General features: G+C 40.4%; 1 protein-coding gene across 2 annotated transcripts in view; it reads right to left on the reverse strand.

Annotated features, from left to right (window-relative positions):
• The window catches only part of LOC117815337 (noelin-2-like), a 46,960-nt gene that overhangs the window by 22,210 nt on the left and 10,132 nt on the right, over window positions 1-14,618 (reverse strand). Inside the window, exons 2-3 of one of the 2 annotated variants that reach the window (XM_034686989.1) lie at window positions 13,720-13,869; window positions 7,968-8,123 (exon numbers count right to left, since the gene is read on the reverse strand). In XM_034686989.1, the coding sequence (XP_034542880.1) occupies window positions 7,968-8,123; window positions 13,720-13,869 (306 nt within the window). Of the gene's footprint in view, window positions 1-7,967; window positions 8,124-9,836; window positions 10,177-13,719; window positions 13,870-14,618 lie in introns of those variants that run through there. The other variant, XM_034686990.1, reaches the window with a different exon arrangement.

Genomic DNA, 14,618 nt, shown 5'->3' on the forward strand with positions numbered 1-14,618 from the left:
ACAGTCATAAATCGTTAAGGTCCATCATTTTATAGATCCAGTGACATCAGGGGAGAAGAGATATAATCCAGTATGATCTCTCCTTCCCAATCCATTGATCACAGCATGTCTAGCAACACGTTTAGGGTCGAACTATATGCTTGATTCCCCAACAGAAGTTTTCCGTGTAAATAATGGACGTAGTATCTGTGACGTCACCCATCTGTTCCTGAGCGCTGTTTTGAGGCCAATCGTCAGCGGGAGCCATATTGGTAATGCTGAACTCAACCAGGCATAGTGTGACGTAAAGAGGCGGGGTTTCAGCCTCCTAGCCAACAGCTATGTGTTCCCACCTGTCAGTCAAGTCCTTACAAGGGCAACATTTGTAATCTTAATATCTTCGGAACTGTCGTGTTAGAAAAAAATCCCCCCCCCCTGTACAGTGTGTGCCAATAGAGAAATGAGCTACATAAACCGAGCCATTTTTTGCGCCAGGCTGTAAACATGTTTATTTATGCTTCTGCAAAGATCGTCTTTTCTGAATGGGTGTGTATGTGGTTTCCGGTGTTTCTGCAGCCAGCCTCAAGCGGATTCTCGATGAATTAGAGTTTATAACACTTACACATGGGCTTCGTATTTTGAGACCAGAGGTTGCCGCTTGGTGGAAACCTAGCTTCACATCATTTAGAAAAACATCCTCCTGTCGTCTGTTGTCAGTCTCCTTTAGTTTGTCAATTGCTTTAAAGAAAATATCACAACACATGTCATCACCAAGCGGCAACCTCCGGTCTAAAAAATACGAGTCCAATGCAGAAGTGTTAAATACTGCAGTTCATCGAGGATCCACTTGAGGCTGGCTCCGAAAGTACTGGAAACCACATACACACCAATTCAAAAAAGCCGATCTTTACAGCAGAAATAAACATTTTTACAGCCTGGTACAAAAGACGAGTGTAGTCTGGATAGCTCAGTTCTTGATCAGCACAAACTGATAACGCGTTAATTTCGAAGATATTTAGATTACGAGTCTTCCAATGAGAGACACAGCTGACTTGATTGACAGGCAGGAACACTGTAGCTGTTGGCTAGGAGGCTCAAAGCCCGCCTCTTTACGTCACACTGGCTCTACAGCAGCAATATGGCTGCTGTTGACGATTGGCCTCAAAACAGCGCCTCAGAAACAGATGGGTGACGTCACGGATACTACGTCCATATTCTATACAGTCTATGGTCATCACATGTAGCCAAACCCTACCTTAAGTTATCTTCAATTTAACCCTAAATGAACATCATGCTGTGTTGCAGAACAGCTGGTAATAGCAATTAAGAACATAAAGGTATTAACATGAAAAAAGGAAAAAAAGTTAACTCAGAGTCGAGTCAGGTTTTATACAATCTGACTTCTTTCTGCAACCAGTGGTATTCAAAGCACTTTTATGTTGGCTTCACCATTTAGTACATGAACTACATTCCCTTTTTGATGCAGTCAACACTCAGCTCTGATGTTTTCAAAGATAATGAAGCCTCTTTTCTCTCTCTCTCTGTTCCAGGTGAGGTAACTTAATGTGAATCTCAAAGACATTTAGGGGTTAACATGAGTCTGTTCTGGGATTGGTCAGCTGATTTAACAGGGGGTAGTGTTAGGAACAGCTCGTCTGTTGTTGGAACATCATGTATGTATTATTCATCTTATTGGGTGGTTTCAGTTTTGTAGATTGGACGAGTTACTTGTAGAAACAAGACTGAAACCACAAAAGGCAGTTCTTATTCTATTTATTATTCATTAAATAAAAATCATCAAATGTTTATGAAATCGGAATGACAAATGAATCAGTAGAACTCTCTTGGTAATTTTGCCCTATTTTGGTTCTTCAGACGTTTTCTGTGTTGTTTGTCTGTCCAAGTGTCTCATTTGGAAAGAAACACACATACAGCCAAACCACCGCAGTTATAACCCTCCTAAAATATAACTGTTGTTCATTTTGGACTGGTCGCATGCCACAGCCTGCACCAAGTCATATTTTGTTGTGCCCCATGTTTTCCTCCTCTACTAAATTATTTCTCTACATTCGACAGTGAAGATGCTGTGTGTCATGAGTAATCGCATCTCCATCTTCTTCACATCTCTCTCTCTCAGTGTGTCCGTGGAGAGGAGCTCAGACGTGAGGAAAAGACATAAGTGAGGAAAGCGAGGAACCGCAATAGCCAAATGGAAAGCAGAAAACCCAGAAAATGCTGGAGGGACTACATATCCCATCTGGCCTGGGAATACTTCACCGTCCCACAGGAGGAGATGGAAGATAGAGAATGGGAAAGTACGTCTGGTCTACTTTGAACAGTCCGCTGGCCCAGAAAAGCAGAATAAAATGGAAAGAAAAATCTACTCTGTTTGCATTCTGGCCTCCCTTCCCCCCCAAAAAGCTTATCCTTTGGATGAAAATTGATCGTTTAAAATGGAAGGAAGGATGGAGAGTGCTGGACTTCTTCTGAGATCAATATTTAGTGTATGAATTATATGTGAGGCACAGCTGCGTGTTGCAGCAGAAGGACAGTAAATGCTTCTCCCTATATGCCCCCCCTTTCATTCCTCTGCTTACGCTCAACACTCAGATGTCATTTCACCCTGAAATCCCCCCCAGAAACGTTCACCATGCAGAGGGAAGAGTTGGATTTGATATGGTGAGAAGGAAAGGGATTAAAAGAAGTGTCAAAAGCAGAAACAAAAACATTATCATCTCCTCAGAACATCCCATACCCCCACACACAAGCACAAAAACACATCCAGGAACAGGCTTGGCAGCCAGTCAAACACTTAGTGCCTAATCCCTTTGCTGCTATCCTCAAATCAAGACCTAAATACTTCTCAGACGAAGCTTCAAAACATTTTTGCAAAGCTGTTCTTCAAATGTTTGACCTTAAATCAGGCCATTCTATCCACACTGATTGGTACTGACACGGTTATTTGCATGTTGAGTTCATTAATATGTAGCAAAATCACTCGTGACTAAATGCTGAAAATGTCACAGCCTGTTAGATCGTAAACACTCTACCTGGCTAATCCCTCCCATGCCATGTCTCCCCCTTTATCCTCACCTCTCTCTAATCTCTCCCCTCCTGTTCCACTCTTTTATCTCACCCCTCTCTCCCCCTGCATAACCTTTACCTCCCCTCTTACTTCACTTTGCTCATCCCCTCCACCCGCAGGGGGAAAATGATGATATGCACTAAGTCCTTTTTCTCTCTTTCCGTACTCCTTTTTTACTCAAACCCTCAATCAATCCATCTTTCTGTCTGACTTAATCTCTCAGTTTTGCCTCCTCTTCTTCTCCATCTCCCTTGTTCTCATCCCCCCATGGGATGGAAATACTGTTTAGTTATTGATAAACTTAGTGTAGCTGCACATCACATAAATATTCACCAGTTCTGCCTCTCAGTGCAGAGGCAAAAGCTTATGACTGTGAAAACCCCCAAGGAGCACAGAGCATGCCCACACACACACACAAATACACAAAAAGAAGACGCACACACACACATAAACTAACGGCATGAAAACTTAAAAACAGACCCCAGAGCCCCGTGATGTTGTTCAGAAGATTCTTCGGCAAAAGATGAAAGGCAGAATGGATTAACGGGAATGCGGGATCTCTCTCTATTTGGAAAAGTACGGTAAGGGGGAGTGTGTTTGTGTGTGTGTGTGTGTGTGTGTGTGTGTGTGTGTGTGTGTGTGTTTGTGTGTCTAGTTCACTTATGAAACCTTGGTCTCCTTCATATAGCATCCTATTATTTCACAACCCCAATTCCAAAAAAGTTTGGACGCTGCTCAAAATGTTGATATAAACGGAATCTGATGGTTTGCAGATCTTTTAAACTTTGATTCAAAACAACTCAAAGATGACTTTTTAAATGTTGAAACTAAAACATTTCATTGTTTATAAAAAATACATGATCATTTAAATTTGATGCAACCAACTTTTTTAAAAACAGTTGAGACAGGGGCATGTTTACCATTGTGTTACATCACCTCTTCTCTCAAAAACACTCTGTCAACATTTGGGAACAGAGGAGAACAGTTTCTGGAGTTTTGAAAGTGACATGTTGTCCCAGTTTATTCCTGATTTAAGATTTCATCTGCTCAACAGTTTGTGGTCTTCCTTTGTTTTTTCGTTTATTGACGCGCCAGATGTTTTCAATGGGTGACAAATCAGACTGCAGACAGGCCAGTTAAGCACCTAGACAATACTCCTGCAGAGCCATGCTGTTTTAATATGTGCAGAATGTGGGTTGGTATTGTTTTGCTGAATTATGCAAGGTCATCACTGGAGAATGCATCATCTGGATGGCAGCATATGTTGCTCAAAAACCTGTATCTATTGTTCAGCATTATTGGAGCCTTCTCCAATGTGTAAGCTACCCATGCCATTGTAACTTATGCATCCCCATACCATCACAGATGTTAACTTTTGAACTCTTGACTCTTGGTCCTGCTCTTCCTTAAACCTGCACCTTACTAACGGCCAGCAGGGGTGACTCGATTGGTTCTAAAAAATAAATAAACTTTTTTTAAACCTGCGTAATCATTTCCTGTTCCTCCTCTGGATTACTACTTTCAAGTCTTGTTCAATACAGCATGATGTTAATTTAGTCAACTATGATCACATTGGGAGTAAGTTTGACAGCAAATCCAAACACTGATGTAAGGATCAATGGGGAAAATGTTCATTTGCTATCCTGTTGAAAAGGCAGGAAGTGTCAGCGCAGTACATGTTGAGCCATCAAGTCAGCATCTGCTTAGCTTTAAAGCTCTAACCAAGATTTCAAAGTTTAAATTTGGTTGAAAACAGGGGGAATAAATAATACTAATAATACTAATAATATTAACAATAATAATAAAGTTTATCTATAAAGCACTTATCAAAACAGACGTTACAAAGTGCTTTACATCATAAAAACCCACAATAAAAAAACAGAGCATGGGGGGGACATAAAGAGCTAGCAAGACAATTTTAGAAGAATAGCTGAATAAAAGAGTAAAAGAGAAACTACTAAAAGCAATTAAAACAATAAAACATTGAAAATTAGTAAAACAAATAAAAACAATGAGTGAATTAAAGAAAACCAATTAATAAAAATGGATAAAACAATATTACAAGAAGGCCTTTCGATAAAAATATGTTTTCAGTTGTGATTTAAAAGAAGATACAGATTATAATAACAACAACAACAATAAAAATAATCATAATCATAATCATAATCATCATAAACCCAACCATCTTATAATTCTGATAAACTGTTTATTCTAGGGTAAAAGCAGAATGGAAATTATTATTGGGACTGTATTTTTCCAGAGTAGTATTCAAGCAGTGGCTGAAATCCCACATTTGCAAAGATGTCATTTTAATATGTTTTATTTCTATATATGAAAATCACAAGAACTGCGCATTATGGGCTGTGATGTTATCAAGAAGGTTCAGAGACATCGTAAAGGGAGCAGATTTAAACTTTAACCCCAGAGGAAGAAAAAAAGAAGACTGCACATGCTCAGGCACTCAGGCTGTGAAGCTTCAACTACAAAGGTAGAAAGACCCCTGGATGAAGACGTAGTAGATTAATGCCTGATGGAACTGTGAGAGTGGAAGAGCTCTTTTCTTGTTGCTGACTTTGATGTGCTGTTATACAATCATTTAAGCTGTAATATATAGAGATGTAGCTTAAAAATCCTTGTTCATATGTGTGTGAATGTTTGACAAGTAACGCAGGTGTCTCAAAGAAATCTGATCCAAACATTTAATTAACATCTACAAACAGTCAGAGACATAACTAAGTTTTTAACTAGTGTTTTGAGTTTTTCTTAGCAGTGGCCACAGATGTCTGACATACTGCCCTGTACAGCAGCAGAGCGTTGTATCTATCTAAACAAATAATGTGTAACATGTTGATCAGTGAGCCTTTAAGGAGCCAGTATGAGACAAAGCTGGCCCTTCCTCTATGCCAAGTCTTTGCCTGAAGTCAAACTCACAGCGTCTGGCTCTGCTTCAAATTAGCTGTGCAGACATGAGATTGATTTGAAAGTGTGTTCAGAAAGAGCAAGACGTGTTTTATTGACCTGGAACAGTAAAAAGGAGTTCTTCATTAAGAAAAGACAGTGGAGAGCTGTTATCAAGTTGCAGCCAAATACTTTCAGAGCGTTCTCTGTAGTCCTGTGTTTCCTTTTCTTGGAGACCTTTCCCTCTTTTTGTTCTGGAATTAAATCCTAGAGCCATCACAGACGACCGGTGACAATAGATAATCCTCTGCTGCGCTCTGATTCCTGCTGGGGTAATGATGGCTTGAATGCCAAATGTTTGAAATACAGCAGATTTAAATATTTTGACTGGCTGTGCAAATCTGCAAGTATTTACATCTAAGCATCGACTCTGTACGAGTGCCACACAAACAACTGGTGCACTCAGAATCATCTAATCTTTTCATCTAATTCTCACACAGAAAGCGAAGCAGCTGATTTCTTAAGTATAAAGTATCCCACTCTACAAACACTTTTATATAAGCCTTTGCAGAAACCCTAATATATGGCTGCTCTGGTAGCATATCAAGCTAACTACAGCATACCACTAGCTGTAAATTATTCAACATCACATAAAACTTTAACCACACTTTACCTGCAATCACTGTCCTTGCACTTAAGGATATAAACAATCAATACTTACTGGCTCTGCGACTACGCAGGTTAAAATTTAATCACACTGAGCCGGAGATGAACGAGTCAGGATCGATTCAAGTCTTAAAGAGCCAGTCTGCTTTATTCCCCACAGAGCCGAATCTACACTGAAGTTTGTTCTTAAGGCAGAAAAAGTGTCTAAAAATATGTTGCTTCAACTCATCTTTACTCATTGTTTCTCCTGTGTCACCTTATTATCTTGTGCCAAGAAATCCTGTGGGCAAAGCAGCGTTATTTGCACATCAAAAGACACCTTGATGTCTTGTTTGAGAAAGGGCTAAATTTGGTTGAAATGACACAGAACAAGCTGAAACTTTACTTGAATTTAGTCCTTAAATGTTGCTGAAGAAACTTTGCTCATGGCCGTGACATCTCAAAGCTTGTGAGTCAAACTTAGCTCACTTCCACACTGGCATCAAACAAGGAACACAAATCCCCACATTCATGTTTACTGGGAAAGTTATAAGCAGGTGTAAACGGTTTACAAGGTTTTTACTCCACTTTATGGAGTCAGCATCATTAGCAGTGCTGATCTCTGTATTGGAAGCTGTGTCACAGCTGATTTAACAGCCAGATCCTCACTCCTCATATCCGCAGCCTTTAATTCTGTAGCTCTTCCGATTATCTTCCTCTTGCCGGCTGGTTTTGTTGTTGGCACAGACGCCTGCCAGCGGCGTTGTGGCAAAGAACACCGAGCCTGATCAGATTAGTGCTCCTAAATTAGGAAGTGAAATAGATTTAGATTTCCCACAATAAAAGGCAATACTTATCCAGCGAGGTAATCTCATCTTCTTGCCTCAGAATTCAAAACACTGACAGCGAGCTGAAAATAAACTGTACATGAGCTCGCTTCACTTTTGTGTGTCAATATTGTGCAAATTTACTCATTAATATTAAAATTTCACACGAGTCCAAACTGGACACCTGAAAGTCTTCATATGTGCAGTGACGCTGCAGTTCTGCTGGCACCTTCAGTACAAGGCTGTGTGACACTTTTCACAGTGGACATGAGGCCGGTGAATTGACAGCTCCAAGACAAATTTTGTCCCCTCCATGAAAGATGCTTGCGTGTCTGAGTGCAGGCAGGAAACTTCAACTTGGCATGCGTGAAATCAATGTTTTCACACCAAAGGTTATGTGTTCCCTGCAGCGACTGTCTTTAAGTGTGTGTTTCAGTATCTGGCTCTGTGTGTGTGTGTGTGTGTGTGTGTGTGTGTGTGTGTGTGTGTGTGTGTGTGTGTGTGTGTGTGTGTGTGTGTGTGTGTGTGTGTACCTGCAAGCCCTTAGCCGTCAGAGAGCGAGGGTTGGCAACATAAGTGTGTAGACGTCCGTCCACTCCTCTCAGCAGTGGCTCCGAGTCTCGGACGTACTGCAGGTCTCTGGATGTCCGCAGGTCCACCACCTCCATGGACTGACTCACATTTTGAACCTGACACACAAACACACACACACACACACACACACATCACACAGAGTAGATATTATGGATGATAATTAGGTGCCAGAAATGCTTATCAGTAGTCTTGGCTGTTGTCTGATTTCTGCCACCTGTTATTTGTTTCCAAACACCTGTTGTTTGCCAGCTAACATGACTGCGTGGAGGTGTGATAAAACATTTAAAGGGCCCTTTCACCTAAATCACAAAGCTGACATGTTTCCTTTCACACCTCTGCTGGAATCGAGCCAAGCAGAGCGTTTTGGTTTTATCTGTCCAGGAGAGATCCAGCTGTGAGATTTCTGCTTCTGCCACAGAACAGAAAGATAAAACTGGAGTTTTATGTGTGCCATTAAAAGCATTGAAAAATGACACTTAGATGCTTGTGTCTTCCCAGAAAGATTATCCCTCTTCTGTAATGAATCCACAGGACACGAGGGAGCTGTGTATTCAGTCGTCTTTTTTGAGTGTCTGAAGCTGTTTTAAATTATTTTAAGACACTATAGCAGGCGTCTTCTCTGCCGATCATAAATCAATGAGATTAAGAGTGTGGAGCCCACGCAGTAACTCTGACACTGTACAGAAGGGCCTCGAGCTCAAGGGGACTGTTTGCAATTTTCCAATCTTATCCAGGTAGTAAAACTGCACCTGCACCTGTTCTATGATATACTACGTATTTACACTTTCAGGCACTCCTGACTCAGAGAGAGCTGTTTTAAATATTTTACTTACATTTCAGAAGCAGCAGATAAAAACATATTACTCTTAGAAACATTCATAAACATGTCAATTCAGGAGGTGAGAAAACTCTTCATGCCACAGCCTGACGTCTCTCTGTCTGTGAAAGTTGAAACAAAGCCCTCTGCAGTTGTTGCTGATGGTCTTTGTGTCTCTGGGGCACAGCTGTACAATCTGTTGTTCTTCCACTTTGATGCAGTTGGTGACCCCTCAAAGAACTGCAGGCTGAATCAGCTCAGTATTTTGCTCTCGATCCTCGTATGACTTGCAAACTAGCGATGAAGCTGCGCTACTAACTGACAAACTGGCACCTAGAAAATATGACTGAAGGCTTTTGGCTGACTCTGATATCGAGACGTTTGTATTCCAGCCAAAGAACACTGCCAAATAAATGCAGCAGAATAAGGCCGACTTAGCAGCTGTTTGAGCACAATGCATCATGGTACATGTAGGCACTGCCAGCTCTGCCCAGTGAGACTGCAGCACACTGTGAAGAACTTATTATCTCAACTGAGGATGATTAGATATCTGCATAAAACATGGTCAAAAATACTCTTGATACTTACACCAGTGTAAGAAGTACAGGTGGGGTGAAATATAAATACAGCAACGTTTTGTCCTCCTGACCTGTTTGATACAACTATCAATACGCAATATTTTAATTGAATAAATAAGGCGCTCTGAATAGATTTCCCTGCCAATTCGACTCACCGCATCACTACCTCATGAATCCATGCTGCTAATGACATGAATGAGTAACATGAACGAAAGTTAATTGGCTGAGGAGGAAGTTGACAGCTGTAGAAGACAGTGGGATGTCAGACAGTGGTAAAAGAAGCTTAGAGATGCATTCGTCACATTTAAAACCTCAAATGAAGAAAGAGAGAAAAAGCAGCTCCAGTTCTTTGTGCTAAGTCGAGAGGAAAAGTGAGAGAATGCACTCCGGTCTGCAGAGAGAGTGTAACTCACCTGCGGTGGGTGGACTTCACGGTCCACAGAGTCCAACGAGTTAAATACCGCCCTTTTTATTGACAAAGAGTGGGAAACACACTCCTAGGTGCTACAAACTACAGAGGTGCTCTGGTGCTGATAGGGCAGAGGTTTCTACTGAAGGCTACAGAGGGATGGAGGACTAAAAAGGGCCCGGTTGTAGTTATTGACATCCTGACTTAAATAATCCATCCATGACTTTAAATACACAAGCTGGTAATGTTTGTTCAAGCACTAACCTGTATGCAATTTTAAATTTTGCTTTTTTAAAGAAATAAATAAATACTTTTTGTTTTGCCTTTTTTTGTGGGGGTTGGGCTTTTACATCTTTATTCAGAGAGGAAAGGACAGTGGATGGAGCAGCAAACTGTGAGAGAGAGAGAGTGGGGCGGGTGACTTAACCACTAGTCTAAATCCAAACACAAGAGTGTATTTTTTACACTAATTTTACAGCTGAGCTGTAGTTATGTAAATTCAATGTGTCTAAAACATGAACACTGATTTATCTCAGTGAAACCAAATCAAAGTTTGGTGAATAAACACTGTAATCCTGTGCTTTCTATATTCATGGCTTTCTGTGTCCTTCCCTTATTCAGATAACGTGATGTATCATTATATGATTGTTTTGTAATATATCAATTACTGCAGTATCGTTGAACCATGATATAATCAATATAGTGAGCCAAGCATCATATAGTATCATGTTGGATGTTTCGCGCTGTTTTGTGTGGTTTTTTTTCATGTCATGTCATGTTGTATCGTATCGTTTCATATCGTTTTGTGCCGTGTCGTATCATATCGTATCATATTGTGTCATGTCGTTTCATGCTTTCCGTACCGTGTTTTATCGTGTCATGTCGTATTGTGTCGTGTTTCTGTGTCGTATCGTGCCGTATTGTATCGTACCGTCTCGTGATGTATCGTATGGTATCATTTCATATCGTTTTGTGTCGTTTCATGCTTTTCGTATCGTGTTTTACCGTATCATATCGTGCTGTATCATATCGTGCTGTATCATATCGTGCTGTATCATATCGTGTTGTATCATATCGTGTCGTTTCATGCTTTCTCGTATGGTGTTTTATCGTGTCATGTAGTATCATGCCGTGTTGTATCGTATCGTGTCATATCGTATCGTGTCGTTTCATGCTTTCAGTATCATGTTTTATTGTGTCATGTCATATTGTGTCGTGTTTTTTTGTGTCGTATCGTGTCGTCTCGTATACCGTGATGTTTCGTATCGTGTTGTTTCACGCTTTTTCGTATCGTGTTTTATTGTGTCATGTTGTATCGTATCATATCATGTTGTATCGGATCGTGTCATACCGTATCGTATCGTGTCATATCGATCGTGTCATACCGTATCGTGTCGTTTCATGCTTTCAGTATCATGTTTTATCGTGTCATGTCATGTTGTGTCGTGTTTTTTTGTGTTGTATCGTGTCGTCTTGTATATTATGTCGTTTCGTATTGTATCGTGTTTTATTATGTCATGTCGTATTGTGTCATGTTTCTGTGTCGTGTCATATCGTATCATCTCGTATCGTATTGTTTCGTTTTGTTTCGTGCTTTTTTATATCGTGTTTTATCGTGTCATGTCTTATTGTGTCGTGTTTTTTGTGTCGTATCGTGCCGTATTGTATCGTATCATATCGTATCGTCTCGTGACATATCGTATGGTATCATTTCATATCGTTTCGTGTCGTTTCATACTTTCTCGTATCGTGTTGTATCGTGTCATGTCTTATTGTGTTGTGTCCACTAAGCATTGTCGGATATAGCATCAAATCTTATCATGATTCACCCAGTGATTCCCATCCCTAGTAATAACATGCAAACTGAAATAATGATAATCTTTGTCAGTTATAATTTATACCATGTTTGCCATCTTAGTGAAGCCTGTTAGCGTGCTAAAGTAACAGCAGTACACACAAACTACACATGAGACTGATGAGGGGTATGTTTTCACTTTTAAAGGTGTTTCTTCATAAATGAAAACATTGAACAAATTTAATTTTGGACCTGGTGTTGGAGCTAAATGAAAACAAGGATGTTATCAGATCGTATCCTCTGAGGAACTGGAATAAATGAAGTTGGTTCAGAGCAAATCATCCGATGCTTTGAAGAATATTTTCAACTAAAAACATCTTCCCTTTGAGGAAGGGAGATAATCAGAGAGATTAGGGTTCATCCTCTGGGGAGCACAAATATACAGTATATGTTTTTTATTTCATGGCAATGCCAGCCGTCTACCTCTTGAGTTGTTTTGTCTGGACAGACAGACCCACATGGTGACAGTCACACTTTTGGGACAGCTAAAAATGAACAAAGTATTCCAGAAACAGATCAGTCAGTGTTTTCACAGAGACTCGTTTTTTTTTATCCGTTTACAGAGGACTGTGGATTATGCAAAATAAGGGAGACACGGTCTCTTGAAAGCACATGGCTGCTTCAGTTTTTTAAATATGATTTCCTAAATCTTTAAGCACCACTGACAAAAATCCTTTCACCAAATTTTAACGGGGAAGGAGCAGATATCTCAGGGACAGACGACTAAACTGTGGAGTGAATCTAAGGAGGAGTGAGAAAATATGTTGTTGGCTTGTGTGCAATATAATATTCAAACTAGATTGGCTCAGTAACATGATGCGCAGGCACAGGGCTCCCATCTCTCTTTGAAGGAGCTTCATATTAAAGATCCATTTAAACATGAGGTTCTATCTAAGAGTGTGATCTGCTCTAAAGGAGCAAACACACTGATGCTTCATCTCATTAGCCACCCTGAAATATAACCAGATACTTCAAACCTCTTTTATATTGGATTAAAAACAAGCATAAAAGAAGGCATCCATTATGAAAATGACCCAGATATTCAGAAGTGATATGCAAACAAGCAAACAAACAAACAAACACTCAGGAAAATAACCCACCCACACATCTCCCGCTGAAACACATGCTGCCAGGCCGGAGATGAGCACTACATGTGAACACACACATGCAATTACACACCTTCATACACACACACAATCTCAATCACAGCAAGAAATAGGTGCCATTTTCAGAAAAACGCTGAACTAATTAAGATTCATTTTTACAGACGCCTTAAGAGTGAGCACAGAGGAGAGGAAGTAATTGCAGATAGTGTTCATCCACCTCTTTCTTTCTTTGAGAAGAGGGCTGGATGGAACACTTCAAGAGAATCTTAAAAAAGGGGTCATAATCCTCATGATGTGGTCATTAATTTGCCGTGGTTTGCTTTTACTTTGGTGAGAATAAGGCTGTGTGTGTGTGTGTCCTGTTGTGTGAGCCTGCTCATCGTGCATGCTTTGGAAAATGTTTGCTGGCCTGAAAGTGTTCAATAATTCATCATCTTCTGTCACAAATCACATTTATTTATGTCTCAGGACGCACATATACGTTGAGAAGAACTTGCTTACGCAGCCAGATGCAAATCTGCAGCAAAACACACAACTGCACGCACATTAAAGCTCCCAAACACTCTCATTCTGAGCTGCGTGCTGCATATAGAACTAAATGTTTCCTCCCCACCCATCTGTCAGGGATTCCTTTGAGTTTAAACTCTTTTGGCATGTTGAATGACTGGGAGTCTTTAGAGGATACAGCTACTGATGTATCAGGAATACATCTGTCAGTGAGACCTCTGCATGTGTGTGTGTGTGCGTGTGTCTCTTCATGTGTGTTTCTCCAAGTGTCAAAACAAAGAGACAGTCCAGTGAATATTTCATTCCAGTACGCTGCCTTTCCCTCCTGCTCAGCATCACAATGCTGACCGCTGAAACACGCAGGGACGCATTCAAGAGTCAGACGAACACAAACAAACATAAAACACAAACACACACACCTGTTCAGTCAGCAGGCGTAGTTGTCGACTCCGAGGGTCTCGTTTGCAGAGGTTTCGTGCCGGAGCGACCACCGTGCAAACACACCTGCCGTCAGGATCCGAAGCCGTGCTGTAAACCTGCCAGCCCTCCTCTGAGCCCGGGTACAAACCCTGCACACACGTACACAAACACACGCCATGTTAATGAAGACGCTGCAGGATAAACACGTCAGCTGTGCATTCAACAGAAGAGAAGGTCAACAAAGACACACATCGGGTTAAAAATGAACATTTTTCAGCATGTTATCTTTTTTTGCAAAAGCATTTCAATCCAGGTTTAATGTTTAATCTGTCAGTAGATCAAGGATTTAAACTCTACATCAGTTGACACTTTTCTACAGATCCTGCAGTGATCATTCACAGTGACTGAGCTTTTTTTGTTACAACACTCGACATGTTTTATGGGGCTAAAACCATAAAACACAAATCAATGAAAGAGCTGTGAAAAATGTGGATGATGTTTTAATTGATTAAACAGTTTGAGAGCTGTAAAAACTCATTTGCTCCATGCAGCATCAAGAACACCAAGGTTATTATCGTTAATGAAAACTAACCAGATTGTCAAAATCATTATGACTGGGACTGAAACAAAGATAAAAATGAGGCTTTGTAAATTATAGATAATTAAACTATGGGATGTGTGCGTTTAGTTGACAACATGATTAAACATTGTCACCAATGCACACCAGAATTACTAGTCAGACAAGTCATTGACATTTTTATTAATGACTGCACTCCCGGTGGCATAACAGTGGGCTGCAGGAATTTAAGTTTTCGTTTAAACGACTAATTTGTTGCTTCGGATCATTCCTAAACTAAACTCTGTTGTGTGTTTACAAAACTAGCCAAAATAAATAACA

The sequence above is a fragment of the Notolabrus celidotus genome, chromosome 7 (assembly GCF_009762535.1).
Source record: "Notolabrus celidotus isolate fNotCel1 chromosome 7, fNotCel1.pri, whole genome shotgun sequence".
NCBI lineage: Eukaryota > Metazoa > Chordata > Actinopteri > Labriformes > Labridae > Notolabrus > Notolabrus celidotus.